The sequence below is a fragment of the Gavia stellata genome, chromosome 20 (assembly GCF_030936135.1).
Source record: "Gavia stellata isolate bGavSte3 chromosome 20, bGavSte3.hap2, whole genome shotgun sequence".
Taxonomy (NCBI): domain Eukaryota; kingdom Metazoa; phylum Chordata; class Aves; order Gaviiformes; family Gaviidae; genus Gavia; species Gavia stellata.
Genome location: NC_082613.1, coordinates 9,741,952 through 9,769,401, shown reverse-complemented (window position 1 = coordinate 9,769,401; position 27,450 = coordinate 9,741,952). Strand labels below are relative to the sequence as shown.

At 45.7% G+C, this 27,450-nt stretch overlaps 1 protein-coding gene across 1 annotated transcript in view; it reads right to left on the bottom strand.

The window, feature by feature from the left end:
• KCNB1 (potassium voltage-gated channel subfamily B member 1) overlaps positions 1-26,993 on the bottom strand; it is a 125,994-nt gene extending 99,001 nt beyond the window's left edge. The window contains exon 1 of the mRNA XM_059827273.1: positions 26,427-26,993. Coding sequence (XP_059683256.1) covers positions 26,427-26,993 — 567 coding nt within the window. The remainder of the gene's footprint in view (positions 1-26,426) is intronic.
• Positions 26,994-27,450: the final 457 nt, after the last annotated feature.

Here is a 27,450-nt window from a genome sequence, read left to right as displayed (position 1 = left end):
GGTGGTGACACCAGCTCAAAAAGGATGAGCTGTGTCATAGGGATACAGGCAGCAAATTGGGCAGAGGAAGCACTGAGGGACCTGAGGCTCTTCCACTGTGTGTCCAACAAGGTAGGGACCCCCAGGCAGCAGCAGAGCTGGTGGACAAGGCAGACCCTGCAAGCGCCTGTTCCCCCTGCCTGTTTCGGCAGCAGCGGGGTTATTCGGAGTGCAGAGTGTAACGATGGCTCGGGCCAGCCTCAGCCCCTACAGCTGCGTGCCTAACACGCCGCTGTAGTCCTGCCTGCAATCCCTCTCTAAGGCTATCCCTAAGGCAATAGAAATATTAATTATAAGTGTATCATGCCAATGTTTGTGAATTTGTCAGCAAGGCCCATTAGTGGGGCTGTTGAAAACCATAAAATATTTGTAAGGAAGGCAAGAATCTACAGAAAGGGAAAATTAAACCGAGAGAGAGAGAGTTGCTCTGCTGATGCGTGGCCACCCTCCCGACCTTCTGGGCAGTTTGGGGGCTGTCAGGCTCAGGACTGGTCCCTGGGCCGTAGGTGCTGCACGGAGAGAAGATGCTGTGACAGCCTGAGGTGTGCTGAGGGGGCTGGAGCACCCTGGGGATGGGGTGACAGCCAGTGTGGGCATCACATCTGCCCATGTGAGTCTCTTCCTACTCCAAAAGGAATTTCTCTCACCGGTTTTTCCTGCTCCATCACCCCGGGACACATATGTGCTGCATTTCTGTATCAAAGCCTGAGTGGAGGCGAGGGGCTGGGGACAAGTTTGCCCAGGCTTTTTGGGCTAGGTCCCCTCGAATTTTAAAAACCAGCCCCCCTGCTTCCCTGTCAGTGTCTGTACAGCTCTGCTTTCTGCAAATCTCTTCCCCAACCGCCTTCACCTGTATCATCACCTCTGGCCAGGCTGGATCTGTCTGTCCCGGTAACACCAGCCCCGAGGCAGCGTCTGCCCCGTATGCACGCCAGCCAGCCCAGCTGCACAGCTCTCCCCAAAACCCTTCGTCCCTCGAAGCCTAGGCAGGTACCTGAGCTTGGTTAATGATGGGAAAATTCAGTCACAGAAAATATGGTGAGAAGCAGTGTCTGAGGAGCATCTCTTGGGGAGCGTAAATCTGAAAAGTAAGGGTCTTGCCTCTTCACAGACCCTGCCATTGCTCCCTCCTGCTGCAGTGCTTAGACAGCAAGGATTTGGGATGGAATAAATGTCTGCAGGGCAGCTTTCCTCAAAACATCTGCTCCTAGCCAATGTCCAAAATACCCTTTGGTCTCTGGTATGACAGTCTTTATATTCCTTAAAATCTACGTCCTTATTGCTTTCAGTCAAAAGTACTGAAATCTCACCGGGTTCTTTGCTCTTGTAAAACCAAAGGAAGATGTATCTCTAATGACAGCCCTTCACAGGGAAAACAACCCCTGTATGAGGCACCCTCAGGTTTTGTTATTCCTGGAGGCTGCCAGGAAGCTCTGGGCCTCCTTCATCCCAAGGGGCTGGGGGGCAGCACTGCTGGTGATGGGGCATCTCAGGCTTTGAGGAAAGAGAAGCAAAAAATGGGGAGAAATTAAAAGCAGGAGAGAAAGCTCAACTCACCACAAGAAAAAGAAACAACTCTTGCCTCAACTCTTTTGTTTAGATGTTTCTCATCTTATACTGATCCACCTCAACCTTGAACACAATCCAGCTATATTTATGTCCCAAAAAGAATATCCAAAAAAGCCCCAAGCAGCTCAGCACAAGGCAGTAGGACTCCCCTTACCAGAACTCACAACTGGAAGAGGGGAAGGAACCTCTATGTAAATCTGCGTTACCTGCATTTTATATAGCAACAAAGAAAGGAAAGAAATATATAGTAATGGGAAATTTATGTATCAATAGGAAAGGAAGAAGGAGTTCTAGGAGCATGTATTGGGGGAAACACAGTACAATTTAGCAACAGCATTTTGAACAGCCTGTGAAGGTGGTATTGAAAGGAGGTGGGACCAGACAGGAGTTAATGTGGTCAAGTGAGAGGAGCCAATGTGTGAGCAGGGAGTGAGCAGCCCTGCCTGGCACTAAGCCCTCGCTGTGGGGATGGGAAAGTAGCCTGGGCTTGGCCAGACTGAAATAAAGGAGGTGCAGGAGAATGGAGAGGAGAGGAAAGTCAAGGGAAAATTAACATGAGAGAGCATGGACACAGGAGCTGTCAGTGCGAATACAAGGGAGACACTGTAACTGTCATCACACGCTATCACATAATTTAATGCCTTAACCCCCCTGGGTTTCGGGTAACTGACACTTAAATCTTCTACCTGTGTCAGGCCAAAGAAGCTATTGCCGCAGAGAGAGCATCTCTCCTCTAAGGGCAATTACCCCCTCGCTGCCATCAGCAGCAACAGAGTCAATCAGGTGGCGGAGGGGATGGAAAACAGCGTTACGCTGAATGGCCTCACTCCGCATTGCAGAGCTGGAATCCAAGCATGCTCAAACAGCCGTCCAAAGTGGATCACCTTCACGGCGAGGAGTCCCCAGGGGGTCATGGTTGGCAGGGGCACCCACTCACTATGCACCCCAGGAGCGTTTGCCCAGGTTACACTGGATGTTGCAGTTGTCATCACAGAAACTTCTGCTGGGCAGCCCAGCGCCAGCGTGCCGGCGAGCGGCAGAGCGAAGAGCAGCCGAGGAGCCGTGGCGGTTCGTTTCTCAGCTGAGGTTCTTATTGTGACAAGTGAATCATCAGGAATGAATCTAACAAATATAGTGTCGTAAACTTAACAGAAAAATTATATCCCTCTGGATATGTGTTATATTTTGAGAATAAACTGAAGAACAAGGCATTCCTCAGTTTAATCTATCTCCTGTGTTTGCCTGGGGAAAAAATACAAACCCTACAAGCCTTGTTTTCTCATTTCCATGTAACCTGCCTTTGTGAAAGTTGAGACTAAGACAGCCCTTGTTAACCTTGCTCCCTTAGACATTTTCAGAAGTACAGACTGTCTGTGGATTTTTTATTCTCTGTGTCTTCAAAGAGCTCTCTTGAGAGGGATGAAAGGTCCAGACTGATGCCAGCAAGCTGGCAGTGCCACAAGTCCCCCCTCATCTGAGCTTCACTCACTAATGCAGTGACCAATGCACTTGGTTTGCAGATCCTGAATTTTTTAATGAGGGTAATACAAGGTTGACCCCAACTCTGATACTGTTGTTGAAGGATGGAGAGTTAAGGTCCTCCTTCCAACTTTGAAGGGACTTCTGGGACTCAGTGTGTCTGCTGACGTCTTTCTGATGCTGCATGTACCTCGGTAAACTGAAGGCACCATTTATATCTTAAAGGAAAAGTCTAATGAAATCCAAAACACACATGAAGAAGCCTGAGATGCTCTGAAAACCTATAGAAAGTCCTTCCAAAACCAAAACTCCACTCTTGCAAGGACACTGCTGAACAAGGGTGTCCTATCCATAGTTATGCTCATTTCTAACTAAAACATCCAAAAAACGATGCAGATCAAAGTGAACCCGTTTGCCAAAATACCCATTTCAGCTGTTTTCTAAAACAAATTCATCTTGGGTCCATTGGTCTCTTCTGGTCAGGGCACACAGGGAACCAAATCTGCTCTGCCTTGAGGAACCAGATTTAAACTCACCCTGAGCTGGTAGGAAAGCAAACCCCTCCGCCTACCCTCAGTGTTGAGTGAACATCGTCATGTTCTCCCTTTCCCACTGACAAGGAGCTATGAATCCAAGGCTTTGCATGCCAAATTCCCACAAGTTCCCAGTGGGAAAACAGCCCATTGACTGACAAAGACTGAACAACAGGATTGCAGTGGAGCAGAACAGAAAGAGGCCAATTTCACAGCGAACGTTTCCAATTTCACATTCATAGCTGCGCTGTTCAGGGTGTGTGTGTGCGCCCGCGTGCTGTGTGTTAGACATCCCTTGCGCTTCCCTTGGCTGAGGGAGACAAATGCAACCCCAGACACAGCGCTTCAGTATTATGGGAGCTTTATGGGAGCTGACTTCCAGCCTCATAGCTCCTTTAGCCTCTCAGTTAATATTTATAAAGCTTTATATTTGTGCAAGGGGAGAAATATTAAACAAAGTCTAGAATGAGGCCCAGGAGAGCAGATCTTACTCCAGGCAAGGCACTGGCCACCTCCCTGTCTGCAATGGGCACCCGATATAACACAGAAGATGAGAGAAGCAGAGGCATAGTTTTAGCCCTGGGCATTTAATTCAGGCTCCATGTGCAAGTGTGTCTGCAGAGATAAAGGGCAGCCAGGATAATCCCTGGGCACAGTGGCTGAACTGCCAAAATAGAGTTAAACACTGCCACGTTGTTAGTACTGAAATACTTGGAAATCAAGCCAAGAAACTGGACTTTAGGGAAAGATCAAAGGATAAGTACATCTCATCGACTTGTTTCCTTTTTGGTGGCTTTTTTTCTTTCTGAAACTCCGGTCAGATTTGCGGGAGGGGAAATGTGTTTTAAAGAGGCGAGAACAGGCTGCCCCTCCAGAGGACTCTCCCCTGCTCTGCCTGGAGCCGTATTAACTCTGTCTAAAAGAAGTAGCCATGTCATGACTCATACTTTCCACTCCCCATAATCCCTCTCGGTAGGGTGCAGACTTAAAGAGTTTTCCTCTGACTTCAGTTTTGTTATAATTTATGCACCTGCTTTGAAAGAGCCTTTGGAAAAAAATCTGTCAGTGGAGAAAAAAGGAGCCTGTTTTATCTGTCTGATGGACAGGCTGAAAAAAACCTCCACCGCAGTGGAATTTTGCATTACCAGGAAAATAACGTCTGGGTCTGTAACTTTCTACCAGGCTGTTAGTAATCAAAAATAAACTACTAGAAATCCTTTGTCAGAACAAGGGCAGAGCTTAAGCGAAAGAATAAGCAGTTCAACAGAATCAGAAGTGTGTGGCTGACACAAGACAGAGCAAATGTCTTTTTAAAAAACATGGCAATGAATTATGTACGAAAGCACACTAAAGGGGCCAGATCTCCCAGGGACACGAGCAGCAGCTGTGCTGGGTCCCACACGCTTCCCAAGCCTCCGGAGCCAAGCACGAGGCAGCAGGTACTTCTGTAAAAGGATTTTTTATGGAGTTTTAGAAAGGTCAATAAATAAAATCTAAGTTTTGACATGCCCATTATTTTAGGAAAAGTGACTTTTTTCCATTGTCTCTGGGTCTGAAACAGTGAATACCACTTCTTCAACGCCACTTTGGAGTTGCAGCTTTATACATAACAACGTCATCATTGCATCTAAAAATCTGCGGGTGACAGTCCATGAGACCCTCTCCCCATCCAGCCCAGGTGGCTCCCCAGGTCCGCAATCCGCGTGGTTATGTCTCACAGCCTCTCTGCAGCCTCCTCTGAACACAGCTAATTCCACCTGATTCCCCACCGCCAGTCACCTGCTTTCAGCCGAGTGCTTCCTCTGCCTGCCTTTTGTTGGCATTGGCCACCAATGCTTTCCCAAGGTAAAGAGCTGTTCCTGGGCTCAAATGTTTCTCTCTCGCTCTATTTCCAGCCCTCTGTTCTGCAGCGCACATTACCACAGAAGGAAAAATACAAATTACATCGCCTCCTTGGTTTCTATGAAGGCTGAGTTCATCTCAGAGAGATTTCATTGCTCCTATCCCGCAACAAAGAGCTTCCAAGAGGAGCTATCTCGGTGTGTGCCCACCTGCCTTGCAAGCTGGTGTCCTCTCTGCTAAATGCATCCAGACCTCTGTGCAACACTGCCCAAGGCACCCCCTGAAATAAGATCCTGCCCTATAATCTTTTCTGCCTCACACAGAAGATACAGCTGTAAACCAGGAAGATTTCCTTGGGTTGCTGTTTATTTAGCATCATTTTACAGCTCTGTTGGTCTAAGTTGCGTATTTTTACCATCTTATAGATCGCTCCCTCCATCTAGAGAAATAGCAGCGCATGCACAACATATGCTGGAAAAACAAACAGTTCTACTGCTGCCTTTCTAGAAGCTTTGGGTAAATAACTGCACCTGGTTCTAAGTATACTTTGTTTTAAAGTGATGATAGTATCTACCTGTCTGATGTGGTGCTTTCTGAGGTTGTTAATTAAGAAAATGTTGAGTTTTACTGGTGTTTGCATTTGGGGCTGTGTTTTGAACATATGAATGAATGGTGCCCCTGGGGAAAATTATTATTTCTGCTGGAATGCAAAGTGAAGACATATATGAATAGAGACAGGCCCTCTTAAAACAGCTCAGTTTATCTGATTCATTTCTAGAAAGTCGTATTACCCAGCTGAGAGTATATAAATGATGCAAAATTGCCAGGGCGTTGAGCTATTTCGGGATATTCCAAACCCAGGTGATAATATATTGGTATACTCCTGTGATGGATTTATCAAGTACTAATCCTTCTGCATACGCTCTCATTCTGCAGTCAATGAGTAGCTCTCCTCTGAAAAGCTGAGGAGCCTTTACCACCCGTCATCTTGATGACTGCAAATATCTCTTTAATGGTGCGAGCCCCAGGAATGATTTGCACCTATATAAGAGTATGAAATTTTAAGAATACTCCTTTCCCTGGAGCTTCCCTGAATGTTCATAATGGGAAGGGGACACAAGGGCAGTGGGAAGAGATTTAGAAGTTTGCTGGTCTACATTAAAGATGGATCCCATAGGTAACATCTCCGGATTACCTGTGACCTTCATCATTCTTAGTGCCACTAATATAGACACCTTACTCCATACAAATCTTCTCATATCATTAAATAAATTTAAAAGGGGCAAATTTGATAGTTTATGCACTTTTATACCCTTCCCCCAGCAGTGGGGGAAGCATTCACTTGGAAATCTCAATTATAACACAGCTGTTACCTCTATAATTAGACCAGTTAGGTAATTTTGAATATAATGTGTGTTGTTCACCTCAAATAACAAATAACCTGCCATTCTACCCGCACTTTGTGCACCTTTCCAAAGACTTAGAAATACACATACAGTCTGGTTGCCCGTGTGGCACCATACAACAAACCTCTGCTGCTTTGAAAATCCTGGTGAGGAGACCTAGTTGTGGGCTCAGCTCGGGCAGAAGCAGCTCGTACCTTCTGCTGGAGGTAAAGGAGGGAGCTTGCTTTTGTTGCTTTTCCTGCAACACAGAGCTCAAATTAAAGACTTTGATCAAATGCTGCCAGAAATGCTGGCAGTGCTGGGAAGGGGCTCTCTGGGGATGAAGATATGAAGGCAGCCATCAGCACGGAGTTTCCTCGGGCCTTTGCCAGCACATGAAACGCTATTCATCAGCACAGCACTCTGGAGCATCCCAACACACACTTGCCTCTTATTGTCTCACATGAAATCTCATAAACCACCAGAGATCTCTTTAAACAGCAGGGGAAGTATAAACAAGAACAAACCACATGCCTTAGCATGAATGCTGGTATACCATCGACTTCTGAACCCAAAGAAACTTTTTTTTTGGAGGTATCAGACAATCCTATGGCAACCAGCCTTTCAGACTGGTTGATACTTGATTGATACAGCTTAAGTCATTAATCAGAAAACCAGGTCCTTTTACCTAATCTAATTCTTCAAGAAGAAGTAATCTGGCCCATACTTACGCTGTAAAACTGCGACATGACCAAGTTATTTTGGGATAATGCGCGGTAGGGTCACAGGGCACCTGTGATGGAATCATTCGCTGCAGAATGCTTTTATTCAACCCTCAGTGACTAACTCAATCACAAACACAAGGTAGCCTTTGCCGTCCACAGTCTCCATGGCTTCAAATACGCAATCAAGGAGTAAACCGTCTTACACATAGCGCACACAAAAACATAACCATGGGGAGTTAGTGCAAAGCTGGTGTATGGTAAACCCAAGCCCTGGCTTCCAGCAGCCCAACATTCACACCCAGTCAAGCCTCAGCAAGCTCCCAGCTAAGCCCTTCTCCCTGCCTGAGCTGATACAGCCACTTGCTGTTGAGAAAAGAACATAATTGTATACCCAGTGTTAAGTCTAATGAAACCATATTGATTTTGTTATTAAGGCCTATGTTTCCAGGATTGCTGGCCTACCAAAATGTGTTTTCCAAACCATACAGAGACAGAAAAGTACAGAGAAATCTCATTAACAGTAAAACAAATAACCCAAGCAAAGCAACAGTGCTTGTTTCCAATTCAAATCCTAAAGGTGACAAATTTTCACGTGCTCAGTATCTTGCCTCCTACTTGATGACAGGTAGTTTTGAATGGCACTAGGTCACTGGTCACTAATTAGATACATCTTTTATACTGTACCCTTACCAAGAGAGGAGGGGGCTCACAATGCCAAATCTCCTCTGTACATGAGCACTGTAACTGCATGCCTACAGAAAATGAGAAGGATAGTGAAGAGGGAACAGCTATTGTGTGAGAAGAAGGAAAATTGCATTATTGTGAGTAGTTTCCGGCTACAGAGCTGGGTGATGCCGAGCAGGGATTTAATACGTGGGGGACTGTCCAAGTTGAAAATCTATGCCCAAACCCAGTGCTGGGATCGTGGTCCCTGGAACAACATGGCATAAGTTTTTCTCCCCTCCCTGCCTTTTTCTTTAATTCCTTCATTATTAAACACAAATAGTTTTTGAAGTGCAGAGTTGCAAAGGAATGCCTAAGAGATGACCTGAGTGTGAATGATGAAAATGGACAAGTCTGAGCAGCTCAAAGTGGTGGTCACTCTTGCGGTCACCTCTGGGTGTGAACACCTGGAAGAGGAAGACAACGAAGGACAACAAAGGACACCAATGTCACTCCAAGAAAAGTCATTTAGAGGAGAAAATAATATAGTGGCCTCACCGAGCATTTGAGGACCGCAGGCAAATATTGAGGCAACACGATCTGTCCTCATCTGGCCCTGCCTCTTCGTGGGCCAAAAGGGACCCTGCTGCCACCCCCGTTGCTAGGAGGTTTTGCTAGTGATAAATGTCTCCTTGATGTCCTTGCCTCTCCGTGTCACCACAGCACTTTAGATTGCCTCAATAGACACCCAGCTCTTCCATGGCACTGATCTGCTTCAGAAGAGCGTGAGCACACCTTTAGTCAACTTTGGTGGGATGTATACACGTTATGAAAACACACGCTGAAAGTGAAGCCTACATGTACATGCTTTGCTGAATTAGACTGGAATAAATTAGCAGTAGAGAAATTGTGTTCAAAGATTGGGTGTAGGTATTTGCACGTAGACACTACCGTTGTTTCCCATAAATATCCCACAGACAGGGCAGGGAGATGGTGATCACTGTCTAACGTCAACAGACAAAATGAGGTTTCTTCAGCAACCTCTTCATCTCAGTGTAGGCAGAAACCATGGCAAATATCAACTCTGACTATGATAATCACTGCACAAAGACTCATCGCCAGCTACCTGGAGGCTTTAAGCATGCTGGGGTAGTGCTGCTCTCCCAAATTTGGCCATTCACTATCTTTCACTTCCACGCAATCTGCAGGGCAATAGCTTTCCAGCACAGCCTCCCCAGGAAAGTTTCTCTCAGAAGACTGCAGACTTTCATGCTTACAGTCTAAAACGCAAGCATGCAAGAGTACACTGTCCAGAAGGAAAACAGAGCCCAGGATGCATATTAATTACTGGTGGCATAAAGCCCAGGCAAGGTTGCTGCTCCATAGTCAAGCTATAAATCTGTCCAAATAGGATTCTGACCACGTCTGCCCTGTTTATATTACAAAATTTTATGGCCATGTGATTCTTCACCTGGAGAGGAATAGTACCCCTGTGCAGCCAGTTAAGGACTGAGATTTATTATCTGGTGAAAGAGACCTCGATGTTCTCTGCAGGCTGGAGAGCATCTGCTTGTGCTGGCTGCTGGCTGGCTGCAGCGCTCCCAGGGCTGGGGGTTTTCCCTGGGGGAACTGCTCGGCTGCTGCCCCTACAGCAGGACCCCCACTCAGAAGCTGGTTAAAAGTTCCTGTAAAAGTTTTATCCCTTTGTTTTCCCCAGCAAAAAAGCTTCAGAATAACAGAAAGGTTTAAGCTGCCCTACGTCCACGAGGCTATGGGTCTAACTGAGCTCCTGCAAGGACATCCTACTCCTTCACCCTGGTTAGAAACCTGGCCCATCAGAGAGCTGCTGTTACATCCATTTCTGCTTTGATGGGGTTTTTGCTATGCAGTTTGGGAAGATATTTCCAAATGAGGTCAAAAAGAGGTTCTCCACGCTTTGTCCTGCTCTCTTGCAGTGAGACTGGCTCTGCAATGCTGGCAGGAGAGAGAATCCTAGTATTGCTTTCACCAGGGAGGGCAAAGAACTTGATCTGAATATGCAATAGGAGACAGATGGCTGAATTCGAGAAAATACAGATTCCCTTCCCTGTTTCAGCCATACCTCGCATCTCCTGAGCCCAGCACTGTCACAATTATAGCCTCAAAAGCAGATGAGGCTTTAAGGGTCACATAGGATGCTGGGGCTTAGGCTCATGAGGTGCTCCACTGTGGCTTACCAGCCTAGCATGCCAGCTGAGAGAGGTAACCGCTGGCTTGCCTGCTCCGAGCCCCAGCCAAGGGGGCACAGCACATGTCTGACAGGCACCAGCTCAGCTGGGTGGTTTGGCACTGCCTGCATGGCTTGGTGTGGGAACCACATGCCCGTGATTCAAACCTGACCTGGGAGTTGGGAAAGCTGCTAGTGTCTCACTGTGCCTCAGTTTGCCTGCCTGCAAAGTGGGCTTAAGGAGGCTCCTGCAGAATGCTCTGTGATCCCCTTGGGAGGAACACTACAGAGACTGACCAGGGCACAGAACAGCCTTCCCTGTAGACCTGGAGGATCAGATTTTTGCAAGTAGAAGAAAGTATCCAAAACTGACAAAAAATAAAATGCAGATTGTTGAACATCTGTTCCGCAGAAACAATCTCTGTGGGCTTCTTGGATGTTGCAGATGATACATTAACCTTAAGCACTGAAAAATTTTAACTGGAGGAGGAAAATGCCCTTCTTTTCATAGAAACTTAGCCAGCACATGCTCCTGGCCTCCTCAGTGAAATGTGTCTTTTAATTGCACCATAACTCGCTCCCTCTTTGCTATACGCTTAATGCTAAGCAGATGCTTAAGACAGGTTGACTTCAAGGAGACTACTCACATGCTGAAAGTTATGCGTGTGCTGAAGTTTTCCACTCTTAGCAAGGTTTTCATTTTGCCTCCAGCCAGATCCAGCCGGAGGGTCAGCTGGATCTGAGCATCATGTATGCCCTAGGCAGGGCAGGAGGATCAGCTGTCTGTTTTGGTACTCACTCTTAAGAGGTAACTTTGAAAAAGGGCGGGGGGAGGCATCTTCCATTCCTTCTTATTATACGAACATATAGCTCAAAAAATCTCCATTCTGTACTGAGTCCCAAAGGAAAGTATTCAAAATAATCCATATTCATTAGCGTTTTTAATCCCTCGCACACCAGAATTCAGCAGGCTGCTAATGAAGAAGACAATTACACAGCACTTCACACAAAAAGCAAACCAGAGCAGGTGCAAAGGCTGGAGCTTTGCCATACTTGCTCTCTGTTCTTTGGCACAGGGCATCATTGTTTTACTTAAAATGTATTGAAACATCCCAACAGTTTAAGGAGTCAGTCTGAAAGGAAAAGAGGTGACATTTAAGATTAATCATTAGCTGTTGACCACCTAAGATACTAAATCAAAAAGGCAACAGCTGGCCAAACTAAGCTTTATCTGTATTCCTTCTAAAGAACCCAAGCAGAAATGATGCTGTACCAGCAGGGCAGTAAAAAGACAGACTGTGTTTGTTTTGCCCCTATGGCTTCGATGTACACGTACAGGACAAAGAAGTGGTACCCAAAGTATTTACGTCCTACCAAGACAAGCGTAAGAAAAGTGAAGAGAGATTTTCCATCTTTTGCAAATGTTGGTTAGCGGCGCAAGAGAAAAAAAATCACCTTTTGGAGTTTGTGCAGAAAGCTCATAACAAAGCCATGACCCCTGATCTGCCATTATCAGCCACATCTCCGCCCAACAGACCATCATCTCTCTCAGTTTGGGGGTTCATCCCACCTGCATGGAGGGAAGACACACCAGAGCCATAGAAGGCCATGGGGCTAATTCAAGAACATTTTGCTAAATTTTGACTCACTGGACTCACCAGAAACACTTTGGGCAAGACTGCAGCGAGGAGGTCAATGGTGAAGAACTTTTACTGAAAGAAACAGGCTTTTAAAGAGGGGGTTGTAGCGTACTTTTGACGCAAAATATCATTCTGTGGGCAGGAAGAGAGAGCCCATTACCAGTGTTATTCCCCCAAAAAACTGCTAAGGAAAAGAAATACTCCAGCAGGTAGGTGATAATGTAGGGAACAAGGGATGAAATGACAGCAGAGATTTGAACTGTATAAGGACCTGGTGAAAAAGGAAAAAAGAATAAAATTAGGAAAAGTCTCAGTACTTAGTTTCCCTTAGGATATAAAGTCATTAATTACTGATGGAAAGAATCTGATTTGCTGACCATTTAGACACACAACTGCTCCATGTGCAATGATACATCTAATTTGCACACAATTATCCTGTTTTTCCACACGCAGATTGAGTAATTGCTTGTATAAACCACAAGATACATTTGCGTATTCCAACTACCTGATTTGCATGCTAAATCATGGCAACTGTGTGTACAACCTAGCTATTCATCCTTCCTTTGCACACACATGCCTGCCTAAGTCTGCTCAAATCAAGACCACAGATTATGTCTGTGTGGAAAGTATCAGTAGCAAACTCGTGTACGGAAACTGGCACAGAGTGCTTGGGGGAACACTTCCCAGTTGCTTTAGGATTAGTTTACAGCAACAAAACCTGTGATGCAACCAGCTTAGGTGAATTAAGCAGGAACAGTCAAAACAATTTCTCTCCATATCTGTCCCACTCACTCTTTTGGAGATCACTGCCTCTGTGTGAGAGGAGGATGACCAAACAGGTCCTTTAATCCCTCCCTGCTCAGCCCAGAGTCCTACCGGAAACTGGGATCCCAGTTTAAGTGAGCAAGTGGTGGTGAGGCGAGCAGCGCAGTTGAAGAGCAGGCAGAGGCACGCCATCCTTCTGATGCTCCTCCTCAAGAATAAGGCCAGTTTGGTTATGGGATTAGTAATCATGGAAACTACACTCATACCTTTCTACAACGGTTTATGTTTACTCTGTAAAACATATTTATGACTTGTTTTGGGGTAGCATAAATGAGCTGTGAGTCAGGACAATGTTGCTCTCAATGCTATATAAACAGAACAAAAAGATGGAACTTCCTACAAAGAGTTTATGAATTAAATAAATTACGTCTAACTCCTGGAAGTAGCATCACCACGCCCAAGTTATCTGGACCATGAAGCAAGTTTTCCAGAAGATAGTGCACACTAAGAAATATTTCACAGCCACTTCACAAGAAGCTCTTAAGGACATCTTTAAAAATAACGACGATGTCAAGTGGGTTTCATTCATGGCTATTCATTCATAACCAGAAACTTTAGCAAATTTATTCTTTAGCTTAATGGACATGCAAAAATAATGGAATTATACCTGCCCCAGTGTTCAGCAGAGAAGGAGAGGTCAGACATCGCTCTAGTGGGACCCAATGCATTTACCTAGCCTGATGAAACTCTCATATTTTGGTAGGTAGGTTGTACATGCTAAAGCTGGCTTTGGCCATAGCTGCAGGTGTTAAATGAGACCATTCCCTGGGATTGCTGGAAGTCTAAAGTTACTCCTATAGAATAACACTGTGTGTAAACACAGACAGAGAGAGCACAAACACACCAATTAGCAAAATGAACTCTGATACCTGAGGTTTGGTGGAAATATCTCCTTACCAGGCCAGCCCAAAAGTGCCCTGTCCTGTCATGCTGAGCCACATACAGGAACTCGGAGTCAGGAAGGGGTCAAAACAGATATAGTGAGTGTTGGGTCTGTCGGTACCTTCGGTCACATGAAGGATGTGTGAGGTCCTTGTTCCTGAAAAGCTCCCTTTGATAAGATCTGCTTCAGTCAAGGCAGGGCTAGTAGGCTGCAGATTGGTGGGAATTAATCAGACTTCACACACTACACCTCATCTGCTTCAAATTTACCTTGAAGGATCAAAATAACAATAAGTAGGACTCAATATACCTGGAGTCAGCTACCAAGCCCACAACTTTGTCAAAATAAACCAAAAGTAAACGCCAGACATACCATTTGGCATCTCCTCCAAACTGGCCTTATTCTTGAGGAGGAGCATCAGAAGGATGGCGTGCCTCTGCCTGCTCTTCAACTGCGCTGCTCTCCTCCAAAGGCAAAACTAGAGGTTGACATATCTGAAAGCTCTCATGGTACCAGAGGGTCTTCAGCACTCCTGGGAAATTGGATGCAGAGCACCTCCTCATAGTCCCTCCCAACACTGATGTAGTCTATCTTAATACATTGCAAAAACTGGCAGGTACTTAACACTGAAAACCAAAACTGCTGTTGTGTGAACCTGCCTTCCTCATAGTAACAGGTAACACATTTAAAAGACATGGCTTTTCTCATCTAAATGCTGCAAAACCTGCTGAGATCAGACTCTTACCTGGGGAAGATTAGAGGTTAAGAATAACCACGTGTTGACTAACCTAAGTTTAATTCAGCTCGCTGGCAACAAGCGTGAGGTACAGCTGTAAAGTGAGGGCGCATTTGCTGCCAGAACATTGACATCTATTTATTTTTTATCTCTGTTCTATCCTAACAAAAGCTATTCTTTCTGAGAACAAACGCATTCCTAGGTGACACCAGTCAAGATAATAAGACGCAGAAGCTTTGTGCAACTCTTAGTCCAAGGGCTGAGGGGAAAGAACTCAGGTAAGCTTTGCAGTCCACCCTGCGCAGGACTTCCCAAAGCTTTGTGCATGGGAAGGCGAGAGCTACGCTGCCTGGGGACACCACTAAAGCCCCTTCCCCTGCAAAAGCAGACTCAGCCTGGGAGCAGCTCTGCAGTGGCTCCCTGGGGAAGGGAAGAGAACAGGGGAGCAGTCAGAGATGAAGAGCTCAAGCGTGAAGGTCCTCACACTCTGCATGGTGACCCTTTGGTGGGACCAGCTGCACGGGGCTGACAGCTTTGGGTCGCTTGCACCCATCTGCTGCAGGCACTGGAAGAGACGCCATCGCTGTGACAGCCTTGGTGGTCAGATCGGTCTGCTGAGGGTTAAAGAGACCCTTCACAGGACAATACACGCACTTGATGGGCTGCACCTCAGGGACCCCTCCTGCAAAGGATAGCAAATGAAGGCTCTCCTGGAGCAAGGATCAGTAAATCCCTTCACTGAGGCTGCTTCAGAGAAAGCCCTTTGCCACCAGCTCCGCTGCTTTCAACCAGGGGCACGAGTTCTGCTGCTAATCGCAACTTTCCTCTTGCCAGCAGAGATAATACTGTGTTGGTCTAGAAAATCTCCTAACTGCTGTCTTCGGCCTGTGTCCAACACCAGTCAACTTCAGACGTAACAGCTCTGATACAGACAGGCAGACTGGTGGATTCACTTACACAAAATACAGCTACAAAATGATGGTATCTGCTCCAGCGTGCTTTACCTTTCTAGACCAGGTTTGCTCTTGCCTGTATCTGGGAGATTTTCTTATTTACTATTTCTTCTGCATTGTCATATTTAAGTGTAGATTGATAATAATAGTTACTGCACCAGACAGTCATGAGGATTACTTAATTAATGTTTGTGAAGCACTTTAAGATCCTCAGATGAAAGGAGCTAAGAAATGCAATGCATAATTATTATGTATTATTAATAAACCTCTGGCACATTGACAGGAGGAGACAACACTTTTTTTTTCTTTTTCTTTTCTAAAAAGATTTAGCTTTTATGCTATGAAGGACAGATTTACCAAAAATTCACAAATAAGTAAACAAGGAGTGAAAGCTCCCTACTCCACCACAGGGGCTGGGTTCTTCTGATAGCAGACAGCAAACATTGCCTCAGAAAGTGAGTTGCACTCAGACGCTTGATGAACCCATAGCTTTTGAGAATGGCCAGATACGGAGAAGTACAATTACTAATAGTGGAAGCAGTCAAATGCACCAATTACAAGGAAGTAGTAACAAGAGTTTAATACGTGATCACTATGGTTAATAAAAGCATGCGATGCAAAAGAAATTAAGTGTGCAGAGTGACAGATGAACACCTTGAAACAAACAGAAAAATGACAGCCACGTGAACGAAGTTTTTCAGAGCTGAGAATGTGCCAGATAAAAATGAGATTCGCAGAAACCTGAAAAAAAAAACCAGTCTGAGATGGATTCCCAGGCAGTTCCATGGAAGCGTTAAACTCTCTTATGTATTACAGCTGCCTCTTGAATGCTTACGGCTGGGATCCAGCTGCACCAGAGAAAAAAAGCAGTCCAGGGATTAGGGGTGGATTACGACTTCATTCCTTGCTCCATCACAGACCTGAGAAGCCAGTTAGTCCCTTTTTACCCTCTCCAAGTACACCAGAATAATCACACTGCTCTCCTTCACAAGACAACTAGGAGGACAAAGACATTACGATGCACTCAGATGCCAGGGTAGAGAAAGCTAGGGACTGACAGACGCTGAATCGTCACAGAGAAGGATAAGAAAAGACTGGATATAGTCATATAAAAGGGTCCTCAGGGAACCAAGGAGCTGCTCCTGGTGCTTTGTGCCACAATGTGTTTCCATTCCCAGTTTACACTACCATCAGATACCACTGAAACCAGCCAAGCAAAGCATACCTGGCACATGGAAGAGATTTCTTGTGTTCACGGAAAGCATGCTTACTAGAATTCCTGCCCCCTACAAAAGACTTTAAGTAGTGAGACTGAGACAGACCTTTTTGCTCACATCTTCAATTTATTCTTTTATCAAAATGAGTATTTTTTAAGAGATACCCACAAGGAATCTTAAGTCTAAAATAAAATTTGTAAGTATAATCACATCTTAGAAACATTTTGTCCATCAGTACTAATCAGAGAGCATTTCTGGTGTTTATGCTGTTTATGTACTGCAAATGAGATTTACAGCTCCATTTTGTTCAAAAATGAGCAAGACAAAATGGACTTAAATAAAATAAAACAAAACTAATCTGTGCTTTTGGCTAGAGACTCTGCATGAATCCTAGTCCAAACAGCATTGAATAAGTTGAACTCATAATAACTGGAGCTGATTATGTACTGCAGAAAAAATGAACTTTAAAATAAATTGTTCCTTCCATTTGTTTTGACCGTTAACCCAGGTTTTGTTAGTGACACAAGTTTTTTATCAGATTAGATGGATGCCTGATGGATGCTGTTTCTCACATGAGATTTGTCAATACGGGATTCAGGTTCTAACAACTGCTTCAGTTTTCGCTTTGCTATTGATGTCTCTTCTCCAAACGCAGATTTCAGACACACAACCAAGCAGCAGAGTGCTGAGTTAAAGCCACCTTCCCCACGCTGCAGTGCCAGCGCCTCAGGAAGAGTCACAAAACATCCACAGCTGTTGGACCAACAGTCCGCACTGTTGGACCAGAATAGCTGCAAACTTCAGCAAAAACACTCACAGGAGTCACAACAGGTCTGGGAGAGACTTGTGAATGGGGAAAGGGGGAACATTCCTAAAAATGTCAATACATCTTTGAGGCCAGGCAGAGGCTGGATGCCAAGGGAAGGGCTGGCTGCCATCATCTCACCTGGAGGTGGCATGGGGCAGGTCACACAGCAGGGAGGGGACAATAGTGCAACTTCGTAAGCCCAGAGAGAAGCAAACGACAGGGCCTCTCCTCTTTGAAAACCCACATGAAGCTGGACGGTCTGGAGAGGTGCTGGAGCTCTGGGTTGGGAAGAGATAATTAGGGGCAGATGGGGAGATTCAGTAGGGAAAGAGATGGATGGTCCCCCAAAGACCCCAGTCCTTGTAAACCACACAGGAGCTTTCCTGACTGCTACCTAAAACACAATGAAGAGAGGTCCCGAACTACCAAAAAGCCCATGCTCTGATCAGTTACTGTCCCTCACACTCACACAGACACTGTTGCTATCAGAAGTGGCAATTGTTTTGTCTGAGGAGATACTACTCTTGTTGAGTAATATTTTGAGTTGTTCATTACATTTGCTGTGCTCAAAGAGGAGCTGGTTGCTAGGATTAGGAGTCTTTAACTGAAAATAAATACCTTCCTTATACAGGTTGATTTTGGTACAAAATAATTCCCATATGGAGGGACAAATTTAAATGTATTTACGTGCATATATGTATCAATATATACTGTATTGGATATGTATTATTATGATTATATAATTCCACAATAGTTTTTTGTATTTATGTAGTCTAACATATGCAGTCTCTTGCTATTCAAAACAGTTAGACAGCATCCCCTCCTCAGAGTCAGAATTGCATCAGAGTGCTGAAAACACCCCAGTACAGATCTTTTAGATCTACTGGAGAAAACCTTTCCATTTTTCTGTAACCACTCATTCCTCAAACATGACAAAGTTTTCCAGGCTGGGCTCACTTAAATAGAAATACCTGTGCTGAAACAAAAAGAGGTTTGATTTCTCACGCCATCGCCTCAGATAAACTGTCAGAGGGCTGCCAACAGCTTTCCCTCTGTACACTGCACACTGTAGGCAGCAGGCAAGGGCTGCTGGAAGCTCACCTATACCATGAAAATGTACTGGTAACACGGGACAGGGGGAAGCCAGGGTCCCCCCCAGCTCTGCCCTGGCCTTCCTCACTGACCTTGGGCGATGATCACCTCTTCACTTTAAGATGGGGATAATACATATATCACAGGTTTGTCCTGGCCTTAAGTAATCCATCTTTTCAAAGCACTTTGACAGCTTTGCTTGATGAGTACAGACATTATAATACTCATCTGTTCCCATTACATTCAATGGGAATTTTACCCTCCACAGAAGCAGGGCTGGGGCTGCTGGTTTTATTGGGGGACCCAAAAAATAAATGTGCTTGGGATGTTTAAACGCTAGCATTTGGGGAGGGGCAATAGCAGGTACAAAGGCACAACGCTTGCCTAGGGACGCTCAGCACTCTTCCAGGCTTGCTCTAAAATAAAGAGTAGATTTTTTTTCATTAAAAATCAGAATGAGACCTCACTGAGTCCTGCTGGTAAACACATTCAGCTAGTGCCAGATTGTAAAGGAGACAGGAGAGGCCAAGAAAAGCTAGGACAGCAGAGAGAAAGCAGAGACCAGCCAAACTCAGGGGTGAAGCTTACTACAGGGTTTACTTTTGCTGTACCGAGTAACTGAGAATGCCAGGAGGTGAACGTGTAGCTGTCGCCCCAGGGACTAAACTTAGGGCAAGGTCACCTTAAGGATAAAGAGTGCCAAAGCTAAAGCAGCCCAGGCACAACAGTTAAGTGATGGGGTGTGGGGCAGGGATCCCCAAGCTGTTGCCAGATCATAGGTCGATGGCACAGAGCAATGCAGAGCCGATTTACCCACTCAGCCCTTGAAGCAGTTTTGCCCCATAAGGACGGCAACCTCCAAACCCGAGCTCAGCTATCGCTGTACCGCGGTGCCAGTGCTCCCAGTCCTAGTGCAACACATGGGAAGCCAACCCAGCCCGTAATGGAGCTGAGCCTCTAGCTCTAAGAGACAAACTGGGCAACTCTCATAACAGTAAGGGTCTGATCCTTGTCTGCCTTAATGTAGTAGAAGCAGTGAGAACATATAACTTCTATGTATAGCTTCTTAAGAGAAGGCTAATATTAATGTCTTGCTCACATTCACTGGCCACATTGTGCCTCTTCTGTTGCTGCCAGATATCTCCATGGAGTAAATCATAGTGACTGTGTTTATTATAAGAACTAAGTGATCAGCTGTGAACTTTCTTTGACATAAATATTTTGCCATTAGCAATGACAAATAGCAACACTCATGTTGTAAAAGTAACATTGCATTATTCCTCTCTATGGGGGCATTCACATTGAGGGAAATGAGAAGGAAATTGTGATCTTCAGCATCAAGAGGAACAGGTAAAAGCAGGAACACGATGGCAGGAGTATTTATCCCACTGTGTAAGAAGAGATAAGTGAAGAAAGTGTTTTAAAAAGTGAAAAGAACTGATTTTTCTATACAGCATAGAGCTCTGGAATGCCTCTGCATAGCTAGCTCTGAACACCGCTGCAGTCAGTGCACACCCATGGGGCATGGCATGCTTGACTCGGCAGCACATGCAAGTGCTTTGCACAGGTACCAGCTGAAGCTGCACCTGCACATTGTGCACGTTACACCACACCAGCATTTCCTGGGGGGGATCAGGCCCAGCAATTTTCTTCTGAATCCCATCATTACTAAACCTGTGCAGTTACAGATGAACAAAACAAGATTTTTCCATTCTTGCAAGATTTCCTACGTTTTTGCCTGGTGATGTTGGCACCTTAAACCATGTCTGCTCACAGGTTGAGCAGTGAGGGGAATTAATTTCTCAGAGAGATTATTCAAAGGTACAAATGAGAGCTGGTGCTTTAAAAATAGCATCAACTATACTTCTATAGCACATGTCCTCTAAGGAATTCAGCCCGAGCACATAAGCTTGTCACTTCCCTCCTGAGGCAGGCAGTCTCACACAGATGTGGATGCTTAGGCTCAGGGAGGACGACAAACCTGCTCCAGGCTTTCCTAGCAGAAAGTTAGATAAATTAAAAATCCAGGGTTATGCCTACATACATATGTTGATGCATGCTATAATTCATGGACTGTATGGCAAGTACATCAAAAGAGCTGCTAGGCATAACAATTTTAACTTTCCTTTTATTAAATTCTTTAAAGACAGCAAACCTGCAGGCTTGGATTGTAAACTGCTGAACCCAAACCATTTTCAAGCAGGAAATGCCAGGCAGCTGCCTGCCCAGATCCAAGAGCTCCTCAGGGCTGCAGTAAGAGGTCAGGAGAAAGGATCATCTTTGAAGGGTGAGGATCCCACCTGGAGAGCTTAGAACAAGCTTGTTGTTGGCAGATGCATCCCATGCAGGAAATAACATGGGATGTTGCATTAGGGATGTGGGAGACTGACAAGCTAATGTCATGGCCAGAGTGTCTCCTATGTTACAGAGACACCCAGCAAGATTCTTCAGAGCCAGAGAAGAATCACCACACATAATTACCAGGCTGGCAAATACTGCTAGGGTTTTTATTCCCCAAACTGGGAGTTTAGGGAAGCTGTAACGCAGAGAAGTTCTGGGAACTGGCAGCACAGCAGTATATTGTGGGAAGGTCATCAGTGAGACAGAAGCAGAGGACACATTGCAGGGAACTGAACATAGGAATTAGGGCTCCCCAGACAAAAGATTTACGAAGTTCACTGGAAGGACAAGCACCCAGAAAGGAGCTGCAGGATGAAAAGAGGTTGATACAGAACAGCAATTGTTTGTGTGTCCACAGGACAGTGCTGTGCTAGAAACGCAGCGATAAGCTATAGACCAAAGTGGCAAATCCCTGAACCCAGGGAAAGGCTTTGGAATGAGGCTCTGCTTTTGAGGATCTCCAAAGGCAGGAGTTTACTTTGGATGAAGGGAAAGTCTCCTATATATAGCAGAAAATCCAAGGCAGTAGCTGCATCAGAAAAATGAAAGTCACAGATGCAAGGAAAATATGGGCAATCTGTCTAACAGACAAAAGTCAACATCTGCCCTGTGATGGGAGTCTCAAGGACAGACGAGACATGGCTAAGATGTGACCCCTTCAATTAGGGAGTGGGGTTTCCTCTGCTGAATGCTAAATTCAGGCAGGTTTAGAGATGAATGAAAACTGCATGCCATAAGGGAAGGCCAGGAATAGAAAGCCCATGTGGGGGAAGAACGCTTTAGATGTAGCGAATGCATCTCCAAGAGGCTTTATCATTCTTATTTTGTCACTACTATCAACAATAATAAGAAAAGAGCTTACAGAGCAACCTCACCAATCCCTAAGCAATGCATTCAGAGATTAGCAGCAGAGAGCAGTGGGCAGCTCGAGAAAAGCTGTTCAACAAACAGAGAGGCATGCATAATAAGATTACTGAATTGGAGTTGCATGTTTTCAAGGATAAATGTGATATTATTGCACTGGCAAAGACATAGTAGGAACAGGGGAAAGGATGAGAAACAGCCTGTCAGAATGGAGGGATTGTTGCAGCTGAGCTCCCAACAGGACAGGGACAAGTGGGAAGTGGAGGCAGTGAGGAGTAGAGGAAGTGCACATCCTACTTGACATGCAGATATGCAGAGCAGCTTTTTGCAAAGTGGGTGATGTCATCATGTTTTTCTCAGCCTTCAGGACAGCAAGAGGAAAATAGATGAAACCAGCACATGCAGAGGAGCCTGTAAGATGAGCAGACTTTTTTCCCCCCTCTGTGCAACACTAATTGCTCAAATATTGATTGGGGAAATAATTTGTAATGACTAAAAGAAGAGGAGAAGAAATCCTTTCTTAAGAGGCTAAAAGGGCAATGTTCTTGCAGAGTTGCTGGAAAGATCCAGGTGATCAGAGGATTTCCAAGACCATATAAGTTAATTAAGATCTTGAGTTAGACTAATTTGTTATTTGTTTATACTGGAAAGCATGGAACAACTGCAGGCTGTGATTTTTCAGGATGCCATGAAGTCTAGTTGAATCACAGCTCTCCCAAGGGACACAAATGTCTCACCGGGCAGGTTAGACACCCGCAGATCCTAACTAGCTTGGTCAGTTAAGAACAAGAGCTACAGGAGGGACTTCTGCTTTGGAAACCCAGGGCTGCTAGCTGGGTTATGGCTGACAGAAGCCAGCTGCCCAGGCTTAGCCTTGGTGAGGGAAAGAGTAATTAAGATTAAAAGCCCAAACCAGAGTGCTGGGGAGCTGCTAGCCACTACTGCCCTGACCTGGACACTAAGTCACGAGAAAAAGCAGCAGTTCTGCTTGGCTTCTGGAGAGCTGCTTTTCTTTCCTGAGGAAAGGAAAAACTACCATACAACAAAACATAATAACTACTCCAGAAAATATCTGCACCTCATCTTCATCTCAGGTAAATCCAGACAGAAGCGAGCACCAGAGTCTCCTCTATGGTTAAAAATGGATGTTGTGAGTACAAAGTACAGAAAGAATACTATTTAAAAAAAAAAAAAAATCAACCACCAAACTATTAAGGGTGACTGGGAGAATGATAAAAATAAGCAAGAACATGCAAAAACAGTGATCACAGGAAGAGGAGGAAGCATCTACAAAGATTGCAGTGAGTATTTCTCAGGGATATACAGACAAATAAAGTCACAGGAAGCAGGAGAAACTGATCCTTTAAAATATCTTGTAAGGCTAGAGAGAGAAAAATTGAGACTTTTATTTAATAACTGCCTGTTAAATATTTTTTCATTTGGTAGAGGGAGAGTCCCTCGGTGCTCAATTTTGTGCATAGGGGTTTTCCCACTGGGCAAAGCAAATGCAGTGGAGTACAGTGCAGCAAGTGCCTCCAAGTGAAACAGACTGGTGGGTGAAATCATTTGGGCACCAGTTGCACAGTCTGACCCTGGGGAAGGGCTGGAGTGCTGCCCCTGCGGCTCTACGGCACCTCGCACAAGGACAGTGCAGCTTCGATTACAGGTGAGAGGGACTGCAGCATTATAGGAAAGGAGCAGACACTCTTCTGTTAGTGCTGGGGGGTAAGAAGGCAGTGAGCCTGGGGCTTCAACAGCTGTCTGATGCCTCATGGTAGAAATCTGGAGGCTCTCAAAGAGTGGGTATTATAAAAATCTAACAGAGTGTTCTTTCCAGTCACGTACAGAGTGAAGCATCACACATAAACAAGACACTGCTTGCCATGAAGTGGTTAGTTTAAAAGCCAGACAGATTAGTCAAAAGATATGGTTAAATCCCCAGTGGATAAAAGAGCAACAGGAGTTAAGGTCTGGGGGATTCTTCTCTTATTTGAATGCTGTTTTCCACCCTGAAGTACATCATGTAATTCCTTTTTTAAAAAAAAACAAACAAACCCCCAAAAACCCCAAACATAAATAAAAACAACTCGCTCTCTCAGGATTTAACCGGTCCCAGTATAATCATGAGAAATTCTGCAGTAAGCCGTTAAGGAGGAGTCTGGTTAGGTGTTGTGCAGGAAATGTTAAAATACAAACAATGCTGACAGCCAGCAAGAAAGCCCACCTTGCTGCAGTGGGAGTTAGACAACAGGGCATGGCTTACAGAGGGATTATGTTGGGTTTGGGGGAGAACCTGCAATTTGTAGGCATTTTCTAGACTACTTAAAGAGAAGATGAAGGGAGCCTGTATTTCTTACATTTAAATGGAAAAACCTTTGCATTGTGTGGCAAGAAGAAAAAGAGTTGTACACGTTTTCCCAATCATTTTAGGTCCTTCAGTGGTAGTCATTAAGCCTCAGAATAGTTTACTTTGTTCCCTTTCTACAGGAACAGTTTGAGCTCCTGACCTGGCAAAGCAGTTGGAGTCTAGCTTTAGGAAAGGTGACAGAAGTTCCTGGAGGCTCATGGCCTCAGCGAAAGTGCTCCACTGAGCAGACAGCTGAGGAAAGCTGGCCAGGAGCTATCAGGCAAAGGCTCAGATTTAGAAAATGCAGCCTGAAACAGAGCCTGGGCACAGCTGGTTAGGTCAGATAACAGGTCAGGCTGCCAAGTCCCTCTCCCCATGTCCTTCCGTCAGAAGTTGAAGGCTAGTTCCAGCCTATTCAATAGGTGGACCGAATTCTCATGAAGGTGATCAAAGCAAAGGGCATACTCTGGCATGAGAGAAAAAGCTATCCACCAGCAGGGAGAAAATCGGATAAAGAATAGGCTTAGCAGCTCTTCTGTCCCTGCCTGGTAAGCTAATTGTTCATCATGCCTCTTTTCATTGCTACACTTGAAATTAGTAGAAATCTGTGTTTGGGAACTGCTGGAATATTTGAGGTCTGAGAACATGCAGCACCATTTTCATTACAGTAACGAAGTCACAGAATGGTAGCTTTAAATGGGAAGGATAATAATGCATACTATTCACTCTCAATTAATTCAGAGCCTGCAATGCCGAATGCACTTACACTCTAGCTTCATTTTCTGAGAAAATTCTCAGAGTATTTCATTTATAAATCACAAAAGACACTTATTTGGCAAGAATGACCCCTGCTCATATACAATAAATCATGAGCATCAACAGTCTCTAATGGATTTTGAGTCAGTGCCACAGACAGTGAAGCCTGGGGCCTGTGTTTCAGGATTCCAGGACTGTGCCAAAGGAGTCTTATAAATGATTAATGTATTCAGCATAGTGTCATCTGTGCCATTGGAGAAAAAAAGACATTCTGGGGCTCTGTTTGTCATTAAAAAAAAAGTGATAATCAGTTCAGCAGCTGACCATGCCTCTCCCCTCCCCTGCCAGAATGAGCCATTTAGCTCCACACTTCATAAAATACCTTCCCTAAACTTTCATACATGCTCTTGGTTCATGATGTGCAACATTTTGATGAAAGGAAAGAGGGGGAAAGAAAAAGTCTGCTTTCATAAGTAGCCCACCAAAGCCAGACTTCTTATGGGATGGAGCTAAGGTTTGCATTTGCAAATGTACGTACAACAGGGAGGCGACATTAAAGAGGTGGCTGGGGGCTCTTTCTACTTCTTTGCCATACTGTGAGGATGTCAGTACATAGAAAATTCAAGTTTTGGTTGCTACTGCTCAGTCTCTCATGCTTTTCAGTTATTCATCCCACAGTTTTCAACCTCTCCCCCTTCACTTTTGTCCCCATGGTTACCGAATCATTGTGTTCGCAGAGATTTTCCTCACTAAAGAATATGTGACTAACATGAGACAGCTAAATTATCAGAGCCAACTCTGACATTGGTTTCTCCTAACATGGATCTTGTCTTTCAAATGCCTTCAAATAGATCTGTTGCACTGGCACCAACTTCAGAGTAAGCAGCACTTCAACTATTGACAAAGACAGAGCTGCAGCAGTATTGCACAGGGAGACTTAAAATAAGCTGGAATCAGGTAAAGGATGAAATTCAAATGCTAGCTTTAGCAGACCCGCAGCTTAGGAGTGCATTGTACGAATAACTAGATGTACTTCAGCACAGAATTTTAAACTAAGCCCTAGAAGGGAAGGTGTTATTTCCTGACTGGACCCGGGTCTAAGAGCTCAAGTAGATTTCCTCTTCTTAAAAGCCAGTTTGGTTAAGCAGTAGGAGACACTCATGTTTTAGGCCCAGAGAAATCTCTATTTCAAAATGCACCAAGATAGGCCACTGGATAACAAGTCTACTAACCTTCAGCCACAGCAACCAGCATGTGCTGACCCAGCGAAACTCAAGCCAGATCCCTTCCAAACTACCCAAAAAAGAGACATTAAACCTTGTTTGCATCTGGGAGGCCTTTCTCCCCTTCACTCAGAAGTGCCCAGATGCTAAAGCAAGGATAGCAGGGCAATACCTCATGTAAGCATCACCATAGTCATGAGCCAATACAGACAAGACTTGAGAAGAAAGGTGGAGATCTTACCTTGGCCGCTACGGAGGAGTTGGGCTTCTCCAGGAGGTCCCAGAGCTTTTTCCTTTTGTCAGCACAGCAAGTGTTATCAAATTCCTCCCCTTCCCTTTCCCTCAGTGTCTCGGCTTCTCTCTTCAGCTCCTCATTCATCTGCTCCTTCTTCTGGTGGTAGCGGGCTTGGCAGCAGGACTCCAGGTAGATCTCATCCACCCCCCAGTAGTCCAGCTCCTGGCTGAAGGACAAGGCGCACATCTCCTCCATCATGTGCAGCTTGCCAGTACGGTAGAAGTTCAAGATTGAGGTGAATGCCCCAGGATGCCTGTCAAAGAAGTACTCATTCTCCTCCAGGTTGTAGTCATCACAGATCTCCATGAGGGAGTCGTGTGTGTTGCAGTCTCTGAGCTTACCCAGCCTGGTCCGCGGCAACCTGTCCAAGGTCCGCCAGAGAACCTCGTGGGCCAGCCCCCCCACGTTGAGCTTGACCCTTCGGGAGCAGGCCTTGCTCCTGACGATCTCCGTGGGGTCTGGAGGCAAAGAGGTAGTAGAGCGAGATCCATGCTTATTCATCCCCAGAGGCATCGCTGGTCCCCCTCAGGCTGGACGCTCCAAGGTGCGGCGTGGGGCAGGGCGCGCGGGGGCCGGCTCTCCTCACCTCTCCTTCCCCTCCATGCCCCAGAGCTGCAAGAGAGGCCAACCATGGGTCCCCGCCCGCTGACCTCCGCGCCCGCGGCCGCCTCGGCGCGGCCTTATCCACGCGCGGGGGAGCGCCGGGCCCCGCTAATCTGCTGAGGGGGCGGCGGCGCTGTCCGCCCTGGCGGTGCTGAACGGCGCTCCGCGCCCCGGCGGGCGGGCGGCCGCGGGCAGGCGCTGTCCGCTCCCGCGGTGCTGAAGGCCGCCCGCTCCCACGTGTCGGCCCGGGCGCTGCCGCCGAGCTCCCCCGGGCGGCGGCCGCGTGTCCCCCCCCTCTCTCCCGGCGGGTCCCCGCCTCTGCCCGGGAGGGTCGCCTGCACACCCCGGCAAGGGGAGCTGGGCACGG